Here is a 23711-nt window from a genome sequence, read left to right on the forward strand (position 1 = left end):
ATTCTTACTGTGTAGACCATAGTTCCCACCTTTCATGGTTATTACCTACAAGGAGGTCATTCATTTAGAGCTGAGCTGAAATCGCAGTGTATTTACTTGAACTGTTGGCGCTGATTATTTTCTACGTTTGTTAGGCACAAAGCTACTGTATAGTAAGGCACACAGCTACTGTATATTCACACAGTGGATTTCATAAAGGAGCTGGTTTCCAGTTAAGTCTACTGTGTGCAGGTGTTCCCCATTGTAGGCTCATCCTTTTTCAGTTGGAACATCTTTGTCTGTTTTCGGATGTAATTCCCCCACATGGCTCTCTCATCAATCACCTTCTCTTTGCCCTAGGGCATGACAGGCATCTTGTCAGTGAGTCCAGCAGTAAAATACTGCTCTGGGCAACAGTAAGGGCCATTTTCCACTGAAAATCACAATTGCAAATGCAATGCAATTATGATTTTTCTATTTTACACCAAGCGGTTTCCCTTATGTTTTGGCACTATTTTTGTGTGATCGTTTGTTTTCATGGTGCAAATGCCACTTTGTTTTTCCAATGGCTTGTTAGCAAAAATAAAAAAAAAACAAAACAAAAAAAAAACAACTAGTAAATCACAAGAAAATTATGTCACCTTGTTTTTCTGACAATTCTCCTGCATTCCCATTGGCTTTATGCAAATGCAGAAAACTGCAGTACGTACTAGTACAATGTAGCAAATAAACAGAGGAGCCAAAAGTATAAAAATAGTAAACAATTTAAAAGTAGAGGAGGCAGTGGCGGGGTTACCTCCTCCAAGCAGACACAAGAAAATGCTGATGTTAAATCAACAGAGAAATGTTATTACATACTCTGGGGATCAATGCATTGATTCCTGGAGCATCTTCTTGTGTCTGCCTAGAGGAGGTAAGTTCACTGCCTCCTCAAGAGGAGTTCACTGCCTCCACTACTATTAAACTCTATAGCTATTTTTATACTTTTAGCGCCTCTGTTTATCCGTTACACTGTACAAGTCCACACCTGGTGGAGGGGTGTTATCCCCCTTCCTTCTCGTCTCAGGAGAGCGATTTCTTAATCCTGAGTGGGGTTAGGTCTAATCTCCCCACCTGCCTTTATATTGGTTGCCTATGAGGTGACCCTGCCTTGTGAATATAATTGTAATTGCTCTTTCCTCAATTCACTCGATACCAGTACATACTACACCATATTGGGCTTTCTGTGTCCTCTTTTTGTATCTCTTTGCAGTATGCACTAAGTTTGTGGAAAAATTAAATTGCCATTGTAAAAGAAATGTATTACAGTACTTATAGATGCGGTCAGCTACATCTTTAAATATTGGTGGCCCCCATATAGAATAGCAGTGCTGGCACCAGCCATCCACTTGGAAGCCAGAAAACAGTATTTCGCTGGTTTCCAATCAAATTCCACATCAGGTGACACTGCTGTCCAATTGGACTGCAGGTTGTCACCTGGGTATGCATCACTGTCTGGCCCGCAAAGACTTCTACATCATTTTATGTATACTCCGGCCCCCCAGAAGTCTGAAGTATGTTGACCCGGCCCTCGACCCAAACCGTTTGGGGACCCCTGGATTAGTCTGTCCTTTTTAGTGTTTTTAAAGGGACAGTTAAGTGACAAGACGACATACTCTATATTGTATTGCAGAGTTGTGGAAGATATCGGCGCTGTATAAATACTAAATAATAATAATATCTGATCTGCAACACTTGGCTATCTCAGCCACAAGAATATCTGCTGTTATAAACTGCACCTGTAGCTGGTCTAGAATATCTTCTTCAACAACTATCTGAACAAGAAGTTACTTATGCATTTGATAAAATCATTCTTTGAGAGAGGACTTTAACCACTTCTCTACCAAGGGGTTTTTCACCTAAAAACCACAGCAATTTTCACATTTAAAGGAGGCAAGGGTTAATGGGCTTAATGGGGGTATAATTTATTTAAAAAAAACCTCCCTGATGCTGATCAATCACTAATGCTGTGTTAGTTATCTGAGATCCTTTCACGAGTGATCTCAGTAACTGTAACAGCATAGTGACTGATACAATGTTTACACACATTCTGCATGAATAAGCACTGTCATTGGCTTTGTGAACACACGTTCACATCAGCCAATCACAGACCAGCGGGTGCCCGATGCGTATGCACGTCCGCGTGCACGCGGACGCGATCGCGCACGCGAACGCGATCGCGCACAGCAGGAAAATAAACAGGAGTTGCCTATCTACGCCCCTGTGACTCAGGTGAATTTTAAAGGGGCGTAGATAAGCGTGGCAGAGGTCGTTAAGTGGTTAAAGGACGACTGAGGAGAGAAGAATATGTAAGCTGCTTTATTTATTTCCTCTCAAACAATACCAGTTGCCTGGCAGCCCTGCTAATCAATTTGGCTGCAGTAGGGTCTGAATCACACCAGAAACAAGCATGCAGCTAATCTTGGCAGATCTTTAATAATGTCAAAAACACCTGATCTGCTGCATGCTTGTTCATGGTCTATGGCTTATGCTAGGTACACACCATACAATTTCCTGACGGATTTACGGTCAGATAAGTTATTTCCAACAGGTCAGATCTGATTTCCGATCGATTTTCTGATTGATTTTCCATAAAAGTGAATGGAAAATTGATCAGAAAATCGATCAGAAATCAGATCGGACCTGTTGGAAATAATCGATCTGGCAGTAAGGCCCAGTTTACATTACAAAAATGAGTCAAACGGATCCGGTCTCCACTTCACCGGATCCAGAAAACTCTGTGCACACTGGCAAATGGATTGTGAAAACGGATCTGATCACCGGTCAATCAAATTTCACTCCGTTTGCCTTTAAATACATACCTAAAGGTCTATTGAAGTCAGCGGTAGAGGCTTCCTCTTCTTCCGCTGTGACTACACAGTGCGTCATGTGACGAGGAGGAACTTCTACCGCTGACTTTTCGACAGATCTTAGGTACGTATTTAGGCCCGGTTCACCCTTCATTACCCACCGGCCCGGCTGCTGCACCCTCCCTCACCCTCCAGCCGCTCAGGTTCCATCCCCGCAGCCCCCCCACCCCCCGTGGATACCCTTTGAACGGTCCGTGTCTTCACTAGTGTGAAGAAACGTTCCGTTCCCCATTACCCCCAATGCACAGCATTTTTTTTGTTCCGTTCCGCTGGGCAGAACGGGACGCAAAATTAGGGCCTGCAGCATTTTTTTTTGGTCCGTGGAGCGGAACGTACACAACGGATCCGTACCAACGGACGCATGTGAGCGGTCCAATAGGTTAACATTGGATCCTTTTGCATCCGTTCCATTTGTACAGTATACGTTCTGCTTCAGGTCCACAAAAAATGCTAATGTGAACCGGGGCTAAATCTGTCAGGAAATTGTATCATGTGTACCTAGCATAAGGGTGTTAGAGACTGAGGTTCAGCAGGACAGCCAGGCCACTGGTATTGCTTTAAAGAGTAACTGTTAGCCCAAAAAAATCAAATTTAAATCTCTATTGCAATGTGTTAAATAGTTTGTAAGGGAGCCAAAAAGGCAATGCTGAAGTTAAAAAGCAATCTAATTTTTTTACTGTGTGGCTATCATTCAGCCTTTTCTCCAAGCTCCTAAGGAGGACGCAAAGCCGCATAACAGATAATGCAGAGCATGCCCATGTCTGCCCGACCCCCCTCTCCCCCCCCCAGGACCAGGTGCCGATGTCTGCCCGACCCCCTCTCCCCCCCCAGGACCAGGTGCCGATGTCTGTCCGCTCAAACCCCCCCCCCCCCACCCCCCCTCAAGAGCCGGTGTCTGTCCGAACCCCCAGGACCAGGTGCCGATATCTTCTCACCCCAAACAGCTGACACGGAGAGAGAGCGGGAGCAGAGTACATCTACACACTTCCAGCACCGCCACCGCAGAGCAGCCGCCGCCGAGTCACATGTGAGAGAATCACGAGCAGGAGAGAGATGCACGGCGGCGGCTGCTCTGCGGTGGCGGCGCTGGAAGTGTGTAGATGTACTCCGCTCCCGCTCTCTCTCCGTGTCAGCTGTTTGGGGTGAGAAGATTTCGGCACCTGGTCCTGGGGGGTCGGACAGACATCGGCTCTTGGGGGGGGGGGGGGTTGGGGGGGGGGGAGCGGACAGACATCGGCACCTGGTCCTGGGGGAGAGGGGGTCGGGCAGACATCGGCACCTGGTCCTGGGGGGGGGGAGAGGGGGGTCGGGCAGACATGGGCATGCTCTGCAGTATCTGTTATGTGGCTTTGCGTCCTCCTTAGGAGCTTGGAGAAAAGGCTGAATGATAGCCACACAGTAAAAAAATTAGATTGCTTTTTAACTTCAGCATTGCCTTTTTGGCTCCCTTACAAACTATTTAACACATTGCAATAGAGATTTAAATTTGATTTTTTTGGGCCGACAGTTACTCTTTAAAGGAAATAAATATGGCAGCCTCCATATACCTCTCACTTCAGTTGCCCTTTAATTCCTTATTTTCTTCACAAGATTACTTTAATTTTTAATGTATTCAGTTCAGATAAGCTATTAAGGCCTGGAAATATTTATATATTAATTTCATTAAAACCACTTTTCTATTAATCAGCATTTATGCTTCGTAGGCTGTCCAGACGTCAAGGCGAGCTCATCAGAACTGTCCCTCCTATGTTTTACAATGACAGCTGAAGCGGAACTGGGAAATGACCAGCTACTTATCCCAGCATGCTCTGCTCCAAACCTTCCTCTCCCAGGGTAGCAGATGATAAATTTACATACAGATGGGCACGTTTTACACTTGATTAACGTAAGCATGGCCATGGTATTTAGCATCTCACTTTCACGGGTACACTAATGCTAATTATGCATGATTAACACTATAATTAACGATGATTAATTCTGCGCCAGGCAGAAAAAGTGGCTCGTGTGACTTAAAGGAAACCAAAGACGAACTCCTGTAAAAGATTTATACATACCTGTAGCTTCCTCCAGCCCCATCCGCACGGATCGTTTCCACTCCGCCATCCTTAGCCCTCTCCAGCTCTGGTACCGGGTCCCGTAATTTCGGCAGTAGTGACCAGTCTGACGCAAGCGCAGTGCGCTCTCTATCTTTATCCGGCGCACAATAAAACTACGCCTGCGCTGTTAGCTAGCTGAGTTGCTAGCTCTGTTATGCTTGAGGTCGTACAAACCTACACTAAGCTTGTTCAAACACTGCATCCGCCCACTCCCCCCACAGTGGCATTTCCCAATCAATACACGGTTGAAATTACAATCGTAGTACGGTAATATTCCGTGTTCTAGATTTGTGCCCAAGCTTTAATAGCTTTTCTCTGCATTCTATGTTTTAATTGCATCTACAGTTTAGTAATCTAATCCATTAATAGCATTTAAAAGAGTGTAGTGCCATTTACTTGAGGGGAGGCACCACTCATATCGTGAACATTCTATATTTTCATCCGCCAGAGGCATGTATGATGCTACACGAGGAAGCTCACGGGAGAGCAGGACAGACAGGTGGAGTGACTGCTGACCATAATATGACAGGAAATATAGTTGTCCAAGTATGCTTCCCAAAGCCGGTCTGTGTGGGGAGGGAAGATGGCAGGGCTGGGGCAGTATTTGTGGGTAACACCGCTATATGGATTTGTGGAGGATGTGGCTATGATTGTTTGGGAAGGGAGGCATGGCAATTCCACATCTTTGAGGGGTAAACATGGCAATACTTCTCGTTGAGGGGGGCAAATATGGCGATACTTCATGTTGGGGGTGGTAAACATGGCGATACTTCTTGTTGAGGGTAAACATGGCAATCATTTTTTGTTGTGGGAAAACATGTCAATACTTCTTGTTGGGGGAAATTATGACAATTCTTATGGGGGGGGGGGGGGGGGGAGGGGAAGAGATATGACAATTCTTATGGGGGGGGGGGGTAGGGGAGATATGACAATTCTTATGGAGGGGGAGAGATATGGCGATACCGCTTTGTTCCACCAAGGGCCTGTCCTGGGCTCTCATGGCCCTACGTGATGCTGTTATCTCATGTAGTATGACTGACATGCTGCTAGTACATACCCTCTGGGTGGGCGTACAATATACAGCAGGAGTGCATGCTTCAGGTGAGGGTATGGGCCAAAATTGTGGGCACACAGAGGGAGGGGGTGGGGCCAGGAGGCTAGTGCAGCGATTCACGACTGCCAGCTCTGCAGCACCAGCACTCCTGGACCTGTAGAAGGAACCCTAATAAAAATGTCGATTTTATTAAAATATGTTATAAACTGTTCTTATCACCTTGCTTCGACACCAGTAACTTCTTACAGTTACGTCTCACAGACTATTGAGATCACTTGACTCTCCACACAGCAAGCAGGAGATAGACTTCCTCAGGCTTCTTCAAGGTTTACGTTATTTATTCAAGTAACAGAAATACAGATAGATACAGTTTATCATCTCCTGGCAAAGCAGACTTCCATGTTGCGTTACAGCGGCGTGAGTATCTTCCTACTGAAGATACCCAGGTCTTCTTGTATCTACTCTATGTTACATCTAGACTACCTATGTACAGCAGACATATCAGATTACAGAAAGGAAGAGCATACTTAGAGGTCCCAGTCAGCCTTGCGAGCTAGTGCGGAAGGAAGAAGCAGAATGCCCTCTCCATCGCTCACTCCGGGTTTAATACCGACTAGGAAAGAGTTAAATATGACATCATCTTCGCCACCCCCTAGATCAGATTATTGGTGGACCCACTCGTGGTGTCATCATACACACCTACTTGATTAATAATCAATGAGGCATTTGACCTATATGCAGGACTGTGGATGTTTAGTAAATATGGCTGATGTTTTCTGTTCCTGTGTTGTAGTGTTGAGGTCAGAATAGGCCGATGGCCTTCTTTTGGGAACATGTTCTCAGTATCTGCGTGTATCCTCTGCTACACGCAGACCCTGAGATGCCTCTGCCTGCATCACAAAACCTCTATTTATTTTAAAGGCATACACTGCGGACAAGCCTTTTACATAAAACTCAGGCCAAGTAACTGAGGCCTACTTAAATTAAAACATACAATATACAGCAGGAGTGCATGCTTCAGGTGAGGGTATGGGCCAAAATTGTGGGCACACAGAGGGAGGGGGTGGGGCCAGGAGGCTAGTGCAGCGATTCACGACTGCCAGCTCTGCAGCACCAGCACTCCTGGACCTGTAGAAGGAACCCTAATAAAAATGTCAATTTTATTAACCTCCTTGCCGGTTATCCCGAACTCAGTTCGGGGTAACCTGCGCAGGAGGATTTCTCAGGCCCCGCTGGGCCGATTTGCTTTTTTTTTTTTTTTTTGTTACAAGCAGCTAGCACTTTGCTAGCTGCTTGTAACTTCCGATCGCCGCCGCTCGCCGCCGATCCGCCGCAATCCGCCGCGCCAAGTCGCTCCCCCCGCCCCAGACCCCTGCGCTGCCTGGCCAATCGATGCCAGGCAGCGTTGAGGGGCGGATCGGGATTCCCTATGGCTTCCCGACGTCCATGACGTCGGTGACATCATCCCGCCCCGTCGCCATGGCGACCGGGGAAGCCCTGCAGGAAATCCTGTTCTGAATGGGATTTCCTGCTTACTCTGATCGCCGAAGGCGATCGGAGTGGGTGGGGGGATGCCGCCGCTCAGCGGCTATCATGTAGCGAGCCCTAGGCTCGCTACATGATTTAAAAAAAATAAAAAACTCCTGCGCTGCCTCCTTGCCGGAGGAATTGAACCGGCAAGGAGGTTAAGCATGGATGCATTTTTGTCCCTGAAAGCAAGACTTCTTGTACACTATATCTATATAAATGTATAATATTAACTAACACACTTAATGGTCTATGATTTGATCATTTGGCATGCCAAGATCCTATTCACATGAATAACACACAGACGAAGTGATTGTCTGGTGCAAGTGAACTGGATGACGTTTAAAAAATGATCGACGACTGCATAGCTTTGTACTGCATCGGGAATACAACTTTAGCAGTCACATAAGTTCAATTGATTCCTGGTCAGATTTGTGCTGAAATCTGATTGAGCTCAAGTGGAGAAAGTCAGTAGATCAATCATTACAACATGATCAATTTTCAGAGATCGATCGCTTACCGCATCAGGCCACTATCGGCCGTGTTAGGCAAGCTAGACTAATGCCTAGTACACACCATACAATTTTCTGTGAAGTTGCGTACACACGCACTACAAAAGGAAAGGACGGGTCCGCCGGACCCTCCCGCTGGGCGGTCTTTAGCCGACAGTATGCACGTGTGTACGCTCTGTCGGCGGACTGATAAGGCTGTTTCTGAACGCTAATTTCCACTTGCCTAGCAATTAAGTATTGTTCTACTCAGCAGGAGATAACCAGAAGACAATGCACCAGTCTCTACCAGTACTTTACAGAAAAAAATCTAATTACAGAAAATATAACCGAAAAATGTTATAGAAAATTATATGTATGTATGGTGTGTACTAGGCATAAGAGACAATTTTTGACAACTTGGGAAATATTTAGCTGTACATACCCATCGCTCTTTTTGAATAGGTAGCCATGTTTTTCTGTGCCATACTGCATGTTTCCTTGTAACTGGTGCATGCTATAGACCAGCTGCTTACTGATGGAATCCTGAAAACAGAAAAATGGTTTATGTCATAGTCTGCATATGCATAGTGATAACATACTATTCTGAATTTAGTGTTTGACAGACAGATGTGTGAAGGCCACTGCATAATCAAGCATGGTCAGTCCACTCACTGGTTGTCCCACAGGTATATTTTCGAGTTGTGCAAAGATCAACACTCAGCAGAAACGTGTGCAAACATACAGGTTTGACATAGTATGTCTGTGGTGTGGGTAGAATAGGCTGGTCCTCAACACAGCCAAGACCACATGCCCCCACACCTCCTCCAATGGAGTAGCCACGTGCGGCCTTCTGGGTACGACCATCTCTAATGACCTGAGCTGGAAGACAAACATCGCCTCCACCCAGAGAAAAGCCCGACAGAGACTATACTTCCTCCACCAACTGAAAAGTTTGGAATGGCGCAGGAGCTGCTGGTGAGCTTTTATACTGCTACCATTCCTCTGTTCCTCCATGCTGGTCTGGTACACGGGCTTAACCACCAGGGACAGCTACATACTACAAGATCATCAGGAGACCCCTCCCCTCATTGAAACTTCTCCACAATTACAGATTGTGCTCCAGAGCTTTAAGGATTGCCTCACACCCTGGCCACTGCTTTTTCACTCAGCTAGCATCAGGCCGCAGGTTTCAGGTTCTCCACCAGAACTTCAAGGCATAGGAACTCCTTTTTACCCTTAAACCTCTTAAAAAAACTCTCGCCATGCCCTCCCTTCTGCAGCTTCTCCCCACCTCACTTTCTTCCCACCCATAAGGTTGAGGCAGCTGGACCGATGCACTGTCTAGTCAAACACTGTTTGCTTTGCTGTATATTGTATTATTTTACTTTCCTGCTTCTACTCTGAGCCATGTAAGTGCCAAGCCCAATGACAGACACGACCCAGTTCTGCTTGGTGAATAATCTCTTTCTGATTATGAACTTCCATAAAGTTCGATAAGGTGGATTAACAAGACTGCACTACATTGGTGGAATACTACATAAAGGAGCACAAATCCAATTCCACTACAATCAGTTAGGAATGATGGGAGGAAATCCATAAGCAAGCTGTCCCTAATAGTATATTCCATCTTCAGAGGAACATCCTTTTTTTCCCCCCTTATTCCTGTAAACTCCCCCAGCTTTCCAGTTAATCCCATTGGGGTTCGTGCCATTTTGTAGCATCCATCAAACTTTCCAATGCCTTTAATAGGGTGTCCCCAGCCTTGCAATGCCACTTATTACTTTATTTTCAGTGTGCAGTACCAAACCTGTCACTAACCTGCTAAAACTGGCTAGGAAGGGTACTTCAGTGCAAAATTTGTCAGGTATGCATACTCCTTCATCCACAGCCAACACTGACGGAAGACTTCTAGTACCCAGCATCCTTTGCATGTACATCACAGTCGAGCCGTACCCAGCTTCCTTTGCATGCAACACCACAGTTGTATGACATATGTGTTATAATGCCTGGGAGAGGAGGCCTATAGTTAGCGATGGCTGGGAAGGGTAATTCTAGTAATGACCCCTATCAATCTTTCTCAGGGAACAGTGCTGACTGTAACCCCTGCAGAAAACGGTTGTGATTAAAGGCCGAGATCTCAGTGGCAGCCAAGGCAGCAGAGGGGGACAAAGTCCCAGAATGCCAACTGAGGTTACCATCTCTGGTCCAAGACCTGTCAACTTTCCCATGAGCACGGATTCATTAAACTTTTCTCAAGAGTTTTTCACAGGATGTATTTCTGCACCTTATAGATAAAATGTGTACATTCCTTACTGTCAGGTTGTTTTTGGAGCTGGCTATTGCCAAAGTTCCTTTATAAGCAAGGTCTATATATAATGGATATTCGATCTTAACACTAACCTTTTTAACATCTAACGGTGGCCACACATTTTCTGCAGTAAATTCTCATCCCACATTGTCTCTCACTGTTTGACTATTTAAGTGCTTCAGAAAACAGGACTGTCTTCGACCCAAGTTGGATCAAATAGTTCAGAGAAGCTCCTTTGCATAAATAACAATGGAAGTTTTTTCACTCTCCCTGTACTGGAAAACAATAGGAGACTCCTTTCTTTGCTACTTATGTTCTATTTCTAAAGGTGGCCACACGATACAATAAAATGATCTGATTTTATGGCAATTCGATAAAAACAATCGGATCTCCCGAAAAAAAAAAAAATCGAAAAGCTTTTTTTTCCCATTCGACTAAAAATCCGATGGATTTCCTCTTTTTTTTTATTTTATTAGAAGAAATGCAAGAGAAAATTTTACTGAATCAGGGTCTAGCAGGTATCTGTGGCATCGCAGACTTTGCCATAGACGTACACATTGTGAGGCTCACTAGAGTATTGCCATTACGAGGCAATGACTCACTGCAGAACCACCAGGATGTTAATTAGCGTCTGGGCCAGAGCTACGCCACATACACACCTGCATAATTAGACTGTGTGGCTGAATTTAGCAACAAACAAGACCCAGAAGTATAAAGAAGACATAAAACAGCATGAAATCAATTTGCAGACATCTGCTGTATCTAACACCTAACTACAATCACAAGCCACCCTCTACAATGTGACTTTGATTGATGACAAACCATCATCATCATCATCAGACTACCAAGTACATGATAATTAATCTATCACCCCCAACTCTCAGCACTCGCATGTAGAGAGGCCCTTTCTATGTACCAAACTCATTAGCGAGATAATTTGTTAACTGCATATTCATAATAATACTGATAGTACCCGGTTAACAAACAAGATAGGACTGTTCATTCTTAACCTCAATCTGTCCATAAGCCGAAACACAGCGCCATCTCTTGTCCCCTGTACCTCCTCTATGCCTCTAGTGTCATCTCTGTTCCCCAGTGCCTTCACTGTCCCCCCTCTGTCCCTGCACTTTCTCACCATTGTCCATTGGCGCAACTAAGATGCTTGGGGCTCTAGTACAAGTTTTATATGGGGCCCCAAGCACACTCTTGATCTGGAGCCCCAAAACTCGATGGACATATGTTTTTTTTCAACCGAACTATGTAACATACCAAGGACAGCTTCAGTGTCAGAGAGGTGTAATCAGAGTAAGAAAATAACTTGCTAAGGATTACCACTATTCAATACATATATAAAGGTGTTCATTATCAGCGTAACACCAATAGAAAGCTAATAAGATGAATGAAGGATGGGTGCGGTCGCAACCTCTGCATCCCCTATTTTTATGCCACTGCCTCCATCCTCCTGTGACCTCAGAATACAGCAGCACAATGTACTTTTACTAGTTTAAAAAAAATGTACCAGAGCATATGATTGGGCATTTGAAGTCTTCTGGCAGAGGGTAACCATGTCCTAGCAGTAGCCCAGCTTGCCATGTGGGAGGGGGCAGGGTGCACACATCACTTACCCAATTCCTGTTCCAGCTATTTGGAAAGGGTGAGGTGGCTATTGCAACCACCCCTACTATTCTGGTGAAAGTGGAAATCTGGCTGCAACAGAGAAGGGTTTGCAGCATTTTGCCATAAAATCATGATTAATCCTAAAATCCATATCCATAGTCATTCTAAAAACTCTGACAACTCTCATACTTCCCAAGTCAGTATGTCTCATCAAAATAAAAAATGATGATGTTCACATCCGCTCACACACACGCAGAAACAGAACAAAATAGCCACACTGGACAAAAGCCAGGAGAAAAACATGGTAATCCGACTTATTTCTGCATCTTACGAGGAGACTATTGACTGTTTTTTTCCCCCCTTTCAATAAATACCTGGAGTGCTCGGTAAATGTCAATGCGTGATATTTACAAAAGAAGCATTATGGAGGTGGAAAAATGGAAAAATAAATTGATTAAACTTACTCTTCTGAACTTTGGAAAGCATGGAGGGGGGAGAAAGGACAGACAGAGGAATATTAGAGAAGAAAATCACATAATATCAACAATTCCAACATAATGCAGCATCCAAAATCCGTGGGCGCCATGAAGGCCTGTGTGGATCAGTTATGCAAAAAGCACAACGAATATTGATGGAACATTAACATATAAATCATTCTGGAATGTAACATTTACACAATTGTCGTACTTTTTCCTGTCAGTCTACTGTAAACATTTCTAGTCGTGGTAAAAGATTCAAATGATGCTACCTGCAACCATGGTAACAGTCCACAATTTGGGAAACATAATCCCACATTCTCATTACTCTGCTCACGTGATTGGTTCTGGTAGTAGGTAGCACATTTTACAAACCCTGTTTTCCAGTTGTGAGAAATTTATTTATACAAGGCAAACATTTCTCGATAATCAATTACAATCCCCTGCCTATTTTTGGAGGCAGAAAGAGCAACATAGAGAAAGTCCTTTTACAGATCAGCATTTCTGGACAGCCTTAAAGAGGCCCTGTAGTGGCATATAGTATAATGCAGTAGAATTATTCATACACTTCCTAGATTTTTAAATTGCTGGATATGGGTATGTAGCCCAGTGATGGTTAAACTAGGCTGCTAAACTATGTGGAATTCCCCCAAGAGTTTTTGAGGAGATTGGTATATGTTGTACTGACTTCAGAACGCTCAGTAACCAAACACTGTGCAGAAATCAACTGATCTCGCCACCTGGGATACACTTCAGAATGCGAATCAGGGTGATGAAAGATTTTACAATGGGCAAACATTGACTAAATAATTTATACAATGAATACAGTATCATTAAGAGAGAAGTAATTTTATTCATTGTTATTTCCACGTTAGCTCCTCTTTAAGGCAACAGCACTCCAAACAGAGTATGCGGGATACCGTTGCCAAGGTTGCAAAAAGTTTATCAGTGTAGGAAATTCTTTTGCACACCCCAAAAAAGCCTTGGGTGTGCAAAGACACACACACGGCTGCAGACAGAAGGGAACAAAGTGTATAACAGACCATTGCCATGGTTGTAAAGAAACGAAACATGAACCTTGCAGCAGAAGTGGTAACAAACTGAAATACCATAAAAAAACACTATCCCAAAACTTGAAATATGGACGCCAAGGAAAATCAAGCACAGGAAAACTGCAGATAGCAGAACATTGGTACATTTAACGATCGTCAACTATTTAAATGTGTTAATTTTCTATAGTAAAATACCGGTAAATGTTCTCACATTTTGCTATAGCTAAACCTAAACTTACACTCACACAGAACCCAACCCTGACACCTAACACCATTCCTCCTCCCCCCTGCACAAACACCTTTCCTGACACCTACCCCTAGCCCCCCAAACACCCTTCCTGATGCCTAACCCACCCCCAACACCATTCCTGACACCTGACCCTAACCGCAACCCCCCAGCAGAACCCCTCTTCTTGACACCTGAATTTAACTCCCCCTCCCCCACACAAACACCCTTACTGACACCTAACCCTAACCACCCCCCTTGCACAAACCCCCTTCCTGACACCTAAAACCGCATAATTATCTGGTGATAATTATCAGGTGTTGAGTCCTGTGCTGCTGGGCGCCCAAACTCTGCCGCAAAAAAAAACAAAACACCCTCCCACAAAAACGATAATTGGCATCGGCTCAACGATATAGTCAATAAAAAGTCAATACCGGCCCTGGTTTGTCAGACACCACAGAAAACACAGTGGAAGTGAGGACAGTGTAGCAGAAGGACAAGCAACAAACATGGAAGGTCTTTACCTCTTTGGGCTCGATCTGCAGAGTGGGTTTGAGAAGGTCCCGCAGTGAGGCCAGCTGCTTCTTCTCCTCCTCTTGTCTGCTCTTTATCTGACATTTACACACACAGGAGATGAAGTTAGAGGCATATGTACTCTGTGTGAGGGGGGTCATTATTGCTTTTTAATTATCTGGTTGCAGCGCACTTCACTCCCCCAGCTCTATAGCATGCCATCTATCCCGAAACATCCAAGTCATCAGGACTTTCACACACAGACAGGGGCGTCCTACAAGTCTCATCACTTCTACCACCAACAGCATTTTCAGCAACAACTCAAGTATAAATATGAACACAGATCTAAAGAATATTGACAGACTACGTTTTTTGTCTTTACTCTTTAAAAGGAGTTATGTCGCGAAAAATATTAAAATTTAAAATACATGTCAACATATAGAAATAAGAAGTACGTTTCTTCCAGAGTAAAACGAGCCATAAATTTATTTTCTCCTACGTTGCTGTCACTTACAATAAGTAGTAGAAATCTGACATTACCAACAGATTTTGGACTAGCCCATCTTCTCATGTGGAGTTCTCAGGGTTGTCTTCATTTTTAAAAGCACTTAGTGAATGGCAGTTGCTCTGTCCAACTGCCAAAAAAAAGTGTACAGTGAGCAGGGAGGCTGGCCAGCATCTTTGAGTAAATCCTTTTCAGGGAATGTCTTTATAAAGAATAAAGGCCATGCTGAGAATCCCCCATGAAGAAATGGACTAGCCCAAAACCTGTCGGTAATGTCAGATTTTTACTACCTACTGTAAGTGACAGCAACATAGGAGAAAAGCAATATATGGCTCATTATACTCTGGAAGATATGTACTTATTTGTATGTGTTTTACATTTTAAGATTTCGGCGACAGTTCCTCTTTAAGTGCCCATGAAGGGTAAAATATTTTCATCAGATGCAATCATTTAATCAGATTTGCAGGATGGGAAGTAATCAGAAGGTTATTCTTGTTCGTTCCCATAAACTGGTCGATTAGGGTGCTTTCATTCTTCAGGTAGGATCGTAAGATCCAACCTTTCCCATTGACAAAATTCAGTATTCAAATCAACCACTGAATCGTATCTAGTCAATTTTCTCCACCTATTGTCGATTTTCTGTACAATTCAAATGTAAAAATATGATCCAATGATCGCATCGGAGGAAGATATTGTACCCTTAATGGGTACCAGTAGGTAGGGTGCACACCTGATAAGATGTTTTGCCGTGCGATTCCAAAATCTCCTGTATCCCCGCACTCAGGCCCAAAGTCACTTGACGGACAGCCTATTGGGCCAGAGTGCGGGGACCCGCTGCTAGTGATGATGCCGGGAGGATCAAACCCGCGTTATGTTGGGAACGTTCGCGATGCTGCAATTCAGCTGCATAGTGTATGCTGACTGCCCGGCCCCCCATTACGCACGCTATGATGCCCATAAGGCTCGTAGCGTGCAATGACAGTAATTAAGGCACGCTTACTTTTAAAGCGCTCGTAACAGCGGATAACTCACGCTGTTATGCAGCGCTACCATTAGTGAATCAACCCCAAAGTTGCCAACCTCAGAAATTAAAAATTTACTGACAAAGGGTTAAAGAAAAAAAGACAGATTTTTTCTTTTTTGACTGTTGACTAATATTACCGAAATTTAAATACAGTATATTCAAGTATAAGACTACTTTTTAACCCTTGAAAATGTTCTGAAAAGTTGGGGGTCGTCTTATACGCCGGGTGTCATTGATGCCGGGCGATACGCCCTATCCTGTTACCGCCTCTCAGATCTCACTGCTGAGGGAGCGCAATCTATCCTTCCATACCGCTCTGATAAACAGGCAGACAAGGAGAGCTGACCAGTCTACTTAAGGAGAGTTGACCAACGCAACAAGTCAATTGACTATATACTGTTATATACTGGGTAACACATACAGCACAGCACCAGTATCTGTTCATACATAGCACCAGTACGATTTTTTTATTTTAATTTGGTGTGTGTTGGAAGAGGGGTAGTCTTATACGGCGAGTATATCCCAAACTCTATATTTTAACTGGAAAAGTTGGGAGGTCGTCTTATAGGCCCAGTCGTCTTATACGCATGTCACACACGTGCCCCATGTGCAATACACTGGCAACCACATGAGTGCAGAGAAAGCATCAGACTCCAGGAAAGTATTAATACACGAGCACCGGAGGGGATGGGGGGGGGGGGAACTTAGACAATTGAGGGATGTGACCAAGGGTTTCCATCGTGTTTTTCGTTTGCAATTATTGCACGCCGTTACCGACACGTGCCTGCTTAAGCATGTCGGCCTGAGATTTACCAGCATGTCCGATCAATACATGTGACCAATTTCAGGCCGAAATTAGTCAAATTGCCGATGGGACATGCTCTTGGTGGCACAGCTTTTCATCAGATTCAATAATTATCAAATCTGATGGTCAATCGGCCATCAAGTCTACAAATGTATGGTCACTTTTAGCTAGAGCAGTGTACATTCCACAGTGACACATGAACTGATAAGCAGTAAGGCATTATACATTTCTAGCGCAATCACAAGCGCCAAGTGCTTTTGTAAGCGATTTTTCCTTCGATTTTAGAGCGATTTACACTTTGATACGTGCTTTTCTAATCGCTTTTGTCCGGCAAATTCATTTTTTTCGTTCTGGCGACACTGAGGAAGTGAAATCTTTGACAGGGAAATGAATAAATACAATGTATTCTTGAAAGCGCTGGGCAAATCACTTTTCAAAGCGCTTTTTCTTTGCGATTTGCCAATCCTTTGTATTGAAGCGCAATCGATCAGGAAATGGTGCAGGAGCTGCGTTTTTGATCGGAAAGAAAGCTCATCAGTCATGTAAGAACACTCACATAGAGCAACATTGCAGAAGTGCTTTTAAAGCGATTTAAAAAAAAAATCGCCAGCGCTTGAAGAAAAAGTGAAACCGCTCGTAGTGTAAACAAGCCCTAAGTGCCATAATATACTAGGGAAGAGAGGTTGTTTAACTGACCACAAAGTTATCACTGACTTTACTGGCAGCCCAGATTAGTTTAGTTTTTTACACCGTCAGTAAGTTCACTGACAGTTGGCAACACTGACAGTTGGCAACACTGACAGTTGGCAACACTGACTGCAATCATGCTTGCAATTGTGTTTGCTTGCAATTGTGTTTTCCTGCAGGAAATGTTTCAGATGCATTGAAATACATTAGAAACGTGCATGTCTTGTGGAATTAAAGCAGAAAGCTGTCGGATTTGAAATCACAGGGAAAATGCGAACGGCGTGCGATTCCAGAGCGAGCCATTGCCTTTAATGGCCAGTGTAGCAGAGATTTTTGTCCATTTTGCCCCTTGTTCTTCTGTCAAAAAAAAAACAAAACAAAAAAACACTACTGCATAGAATTCTGCCTTTTGATTCACATAGTCATAGTCCCTGGCGATGGTGGTCATTAGTGGTCTCAAAGACGAATCGCAAAGAAGACTAGAAGCCACTCAACAGCGTTTTAACGACTTTTGTCTAAGTGCATTAGTACATACCCACTTCACATGTCACCATGGTTATCACCCTTTATCTGAGCCTGGGGAGAATGCTAGCCCGCCTCCACTCAGGCCTGGTGAAGTGGGCAATTTCCTTTGTTGTTCAACAAGTGCTTCTAGGCCATGGACAACAGCCAGAAAGGCTTTTATTCCAAAATGGAGTATGTAACTATGGGAAAGGGGAGGTGGAGGTGCCCGAAGTGAAACAATAGGAATGTAGGCTTGCCAGATTCCTAACAAGCCAGCCTCACCGCTGTCACATTACACCCATTATTGGACTGTTGACATTAAAATCTTTACACAATTTGGGCCCTGGATGCATGAAGGACATGCTGAAACAGCACCACACCTCTCACAACCTCAGATCAGCAGGATCCATAAACTTGGTCACTCACAAAGTGCACCTCAAAACCTTTAGAGCCAGAGATTTCTGTCATGCTGCCCCTACCCTTTGGAACTCCGTACCATACCCAGTAATGACAGCCCCATCCCTGGAGTTATTCAAATCCAGATTGAAAAGCCACCTGTTTAGCCTGGCATTTGCAGACCCAAGAATTTTTCCGTTCTACCACAATTTACCCAATCAACCAATTACTGGTCTGAGCCCTATGGGAGAAAAGCACTTTATAAATGTTTGTTGCTGTTGTTGTAGGCTGTAGCCACTTACCTCCTAAAAATTGATTGGTTAAGACTATTGCACCAACACTTGATTGAAGCAATGCATAAGAAACACTTTGTGGGTCTGGCTCCCTTCCTCAAGAAACAGGGGACGCTAGATGCACAGGAGTGGATGCGAGTGTCTCTATATTACACACGCCACTCTGCACATCCAGTAGTATCTATCACTTGAGGAAGCAGCCGAGACCCGCGAAACATGTTGTATAAGGTATATTTTTGCAACAACTGTAGAAGCCTATGATTAAGAACCCAGTGTCCGAAACATGTTAGTCAAGTGCTTTCTGTATACTTGGATACGTCCTGAATAAACATACATATCGATTCATCGATTGTGGATACATTGGTGCGGACCTTCCTTTTTTGATCTGATATTTTGGGGCCTGGCTGCCTGTGTTCCTGCACTGTCCTTCACTGTACAGTGGAGCGGTATCTCCTGCTTGCTTTCCAATTGTAGAAGCCAATCAACAGTATTTGTACGATGTAAGTGGCTACAGCCTACACTTTTAATCCCTCACCTGGGATGCCTCCTACCCCATTTTCCATAACCATAGTCCATTCTTCTGAGATACAAATTCACATTGGAGGTTGAGCTTTCACATTAACACGGCAGACTTTCATCACACAAAAAATTAGTTTGTGATCAATTGGGATAAACTTTTTACTGTGTACAGCAGATCTGACCCTCCCGCCCCACGTTTTCTCCTATTTCAGCGAGTTAGGAAATCCTGTCTACTGCAATTGGAGTTACTCCTGCAGCTCACAGTGGGGTATTTGCAGCATACCCCCCAAGCCTTCATAGGACAGTGCTTAGCCATCATTGGATCACATGCCTATGAGTAACCTGCAGATATTTTCCCCAAGTGCCATTGGGAGGGGAAGAAGAATCATACCAGCAATTTAGAAGACATTCAGTTCACTTTCTCTCCCGATAGGATGGTACTGGCAGTGTCTGATCAGCTCTCTCCAGCCCTTGTTACAGTGCAGACAGAACTTCCTCTTATAGCCCCTAGAGATAGGTTGTCACGCCAGCAAATCATACCACTGTCTGATGTCTATGGCTGCTACTGTCACTGCAGCAATAACAGGGGACTTATAAAAGTGCTGCTACAGTCAAGTTGTCTTTTGATTTTCCTTTTCTATTTTTTTTTCCTAGAAAAAAAAAGTCTTTTCCCCTCAATTTTTCCCAGCTGGTGATGTCTACAGGGAGCCAAATGACAGAACAGAATATCCCTCTGTAGCCAGAAACAAGCGGTTTATGTGACAGTAATGTGATATCTGTAGATACAGTACATTTCGGGATGTAGGCTGTTAAGTGCAGTAAGGCTTAGATCACAGCGCGATTGCGATTTTGCAAAGCGATTTTTGGTGCAATTTCAAAGGAATGTCCAATTTTGCATCCTTCAATCGCTGAAAAGAAATGCTACATATTGCCCGAGTGCGATTTTATAAAGATTGCTGCAGTGAGTTAACTGACATTGTGTTACATCATCACAGCACTCTATACATACCTGGGGCTTACAACAGCCCCCTTCGGCCTAATCACTCCCTCGCCGCCGTCCACTGCCTTCTGGATCCTCTGTAAGGGCTCCTGTAAGTTTAGCCAGTCTAGGCATGCGCAGTGCGGCTGGGGTCCGCTCCCCTCCCCATTGCGCTACCGTGGCTGGGAGCGTTCTGCGCCTGTGCAGTAGTATTGCGCAACCGCAGAACACTCCAAAACACGGGAGCTGACAGGGGCGCAGTAACCCTCGACTGGACAAACTTACAGGAAACCTTATGAAAAATTCAGAAGGCGGAGGACGGTGGCGGCGGCGGCGAGGAATCGGTCAGGCTGAAGGGGGCAGGAGGAAACCCCAGGTACATATAAATTCTTAATTTTATGTCATCTCAGGTTCACTTTAAAGGACAACTGAAGTGAGAGGGATATGAGGGCTGCCATTGTAGATTTACTTTTAAATAATACCAGTTCCCTGGCTGTCCTGGTAATACATTTGGCTGCAGTAGTGTCTGAATTACATCAGAAACAAGCATGAAGCTAATCTTGTCAGATCTGACAGATGTGATCTGCTGCATGCGTGTTCAGGGTCTGTGGCTAAAAGTATTAGAGGCAGAGGATCAGCAGGATTGCCAGGCAACTGGTATTGCTTAAAAGGAAATAAATATGGCAGCCTCCATATCCCTCTCACTTCAGTTGCATTTAAGGGCCCATTCACACTCATGTGATTAGCGGGCGATTCCCGCTAAATGCTAAAGCGCTAGCACTTTTTTAAAGCGCTAGTGCTTTGTTATCCTATGGCAGTGTTCTCATTGCCATGATTGGCACAGATCTCGGGCGTTTTGCAATTAGCGCCAATCGCAAACGTGTCATCTGCAGCATTTTCTGGGCGATTCTGGAGTGATCGCAGTACAGTGCTTATAAAGCGCTGACCATGATCGCTCTGGAGTCGCAGCAGTGTCCAGTAATTTTTAGGCGCGAATTGCGGTAAAATCACTTGCGCAAAGCACTCCTGTTTTGCCTTTTAATATGTGAACGGGGCCACAGAGTGCTACGCAGTCAGCTACCCTGGTCTTTGTATGGTCTTGTCACACATGGACACCTGTATAATAGGTTTTATACTCCTGTATAGGAGGCGGATATAAGTGCAGGCAGCGTGGAATAATTAGGGAGACATGTTGGCTGTAATGTCAGTCATTAGGCAGATCCATCACACAGAGGCAGCCGGATGCTGCACAGACCTTGCTTTCACCTGCTGCAGTCTGTCTCTGGCCAGTCCCGGGGGACAGAGAGGGAAAGGGATGAGCTAATTGCTGATGTAAAGGGTGGTTGGTGTGGTTACAAGGATCTCTGTGCTTTGTGGCCCAGAACACATCAGCAGCGCTTACGTTTTCATCACTTACACCGCTACCATTTGGGGAAAGGATCGGTTTCCAATAATGTCTATGCCATCAAGCAGGATTAATAGCGGAATCTCTTGACCCAGGACTGTGCAATGAATGCATCTAGCATGCAATGCTCTTAACCCATTAGTTCTACCAGTGGTATTATTAGACATTGCCTAGCCATACAAGCGTCATCGGTATGTGCGAGTAGGAAACCAGCAATGAACACAGCAGTCAGAAATCAAATTACTGTACTTAAATCTAAACCTGAAGAGCGAATAGTCCAGCAATCCTGCAAACCGTTCATCTCTTAAGGTGGCCATACAGCAGGCAACTTGGCTGCCGATCTACCATCCAATAGTATTATTATAATCGGATAAGCATACCCAATCAACGATGCAAGTAATTTAGGGGCAAAATGGGTCACATGTATCGATACATGCTGCAAGAAGTAGGGCCAACTTTCTGAAATGTGTGGCAGTAATGGCGTGCAATATCGGGACAAGCAACAAAATGTGATGGAACACCCAGCGCTGTCCCCCCACATATACCAGTCCATATCCGCTGCTGGCTCTGTCTTCATACACACTCTCCACGTGGTTGCCGGTGTAACGTGGGCACATGTGTGACGTCACAGAGCCCGGAGACGGCAGGACAGGGCATACTCAGGGCCGCTTCCCCCATGAGGCAAGGTGAAACATTTGCATCAGGCGCAGAGACTACAGGTGCAACACTTACAGCATGCAGTCAGAGTAGGAGGAGCGAGAGGAGAGCGAGGTGAATAAGTCATCATTGGGGAAGAGCAGCTTGTTGTGCTGTGTGAGGAGTCTGACAGTGAGTGGAGGGGAGAGGTAGGAGAGCAGCAGTGTTTCATTTGACTTGCACAGCAGAAGGGAGGAGGTGGCACTGATCCTGACTGAGGAGGAATGGAGTGGCTGAGGGTGAGTGTCACAGACACACAGCCAGCCAGTGTGCTATTGTCTTAAACTGCAGGATGTCATGTGAGAACAATAAATGACACAGAGTAAATTGTCTGGTGCTGTGCAATCGCTGAAAACCGGAGGGGGGGCTAGTTTGTGGGAGTAGGGGCGTCTCTTCACACGTTTGCCTCAGGGAGCAAAAGGTCTAGAGCCGGCTCTGGCAATACTGCTGCGCAGGTGCAGTATGCGCCGGATGGCGTGGATGCCCGGAGCTGCGGCGAGGAACTTAAATGGCTTCTAGGGGCTGGAAGAAGCCCAGGTGAGTAAAAACAGATTATACTAGTCACCTTGGAAGTCCTTTAAAGTAGAATTAGAGTCTGGCATAACATACTACTGGAAACTTTCTCCCAATTCTTCAACATGCCCTTAGCCATGATTAATGTCATTTTTGTGAAAATCGTGATTCCTCCACTGGTCACAGTCATCTGATCTGGAAGCAGCTACTTTGCATAATAATGTAATAGCCAGTTCAATCTGTAGGCAGGATACTGCCATTTTACTGAATATATAGCTTTTTATGATTGATGCTTGCCTACAGAAGTTCTCTGTCATAATGTATTCCCTGCACAAAGAATGAAAAAAAAAAAACATCAAATCAGAGATATACTGATAAGGGGCCTGGCAAACAAATTATTATAATTGATTAACCCTTCCAGGTACTTTTTTTTTTTTTTTTTTTTTAAAGCAACTAAATTTTATCATGGGGCTGCAGGAGATTATAAACAATGCAAATTTCCTGGCTGTACTGTTGATCATCTGCCTCTTATACCTCTAGTCATAAACCCTGAACAAGCATGCTGCAGATCTGACAAGATTAGCTGCATGGGTGTTTCTGGTGTTATTCAAACTCTACCGTAGCCAAATAGATCAGCAGGATAGCCAGGCAACTGGTATTGTTTAAAAAGAAATATATATGGCAACCTCCATATCCCTCTCACTTCAGTTGACCTTTAATACCCCCCCCCCCCCCCCCTTCCCCACCATAGGGCCAAACACTAACTTATAGGTTGGGTACAACCAATAGTTGTAGCCGATCATATACTATGTAGTATCGGCTGCCTAGGTGCCCAATTACGGCTAATCAACCCAGGCGTCTAGGCATCTATTACATGCTTGCCTATCTCAGTGCCCTGTTGACCTGATTTGCCTTGGTGTGCTTAGGAAACAATGAAAAATCTTTTTTTGTTTTAAATGTATTTTTCTCCTTGGAGGTAAAGTTCCTTTTTTCAAATGACCTAATTAGACTATTTACTAGTCCTGATCTGAACATTATATTCGTTGTACCATCCCTTCATAAAGAATTTATTTTCAGCGGTAAGGTCACCCTCCTGCCTATTAAGCCAGAGACAGCATCTGGCACAATTAACAAGGG

The 23711-nt window shown here is 44.5% G+C and overlaps 1 protein-coding gene and 1 long non-coding RNA gene across 10 annotated transcripts in view; one reads left to right on the forward strand and one right to left on the reverse strand.

Moving 5' to 3' along the window:
• LOC137542039 (uncharacterized) overlaps window positions 1-23711 on the forward strand; it is a 713380-nt gene that overhangs the window by 231724 nt on the left and 457945 nt on the right. The gene's annotated exons all lie outside the window — the stretch shown is intronic.
• The window catches only part of LOC137542033 (arf-GAP with SH3 domain, ANK repeat and PH domain-containing protein 1-like), a 307340-nt gene that overhangs the window by 75479 nt on the left and 208150 nt on the right, over window positions 1-23711 (reverse strand). For both annotated transcript variants that reach the window (XM_068263631.1, XM_068263630.1), the window contains exons 9-10: window positions 14260-14346; window positions 8499-8599 (exon numbers count right to left, since the gene is read on the reverse strand). In XM_068263631.1, coding sequence (XP_068119732.1) covers window positions 8499-8599; window positions 14260-14346 — 188 coding nt within the window. The remainder of the gene's footprint in view (window positions 1-8498; window positions 8600-14259; window positions 14347-23711) is intronic.

The sequence above is a fragment of the Hyperolius riggenbachi genome, chromosome 12, assembly GCF_040937935.1.
Source record: "Hyperolius riggenbachi isolate aHypRig1 chromosome 12, aHypRig1.pri, whole genome shotgun sequence".
Taxonomy (NCBI): Eukaryota; Metazoa; Chordata; class Amphibia; order Anura; family Hyperoliidae; genus Hyperolius; species Hyperolius riggenbachi.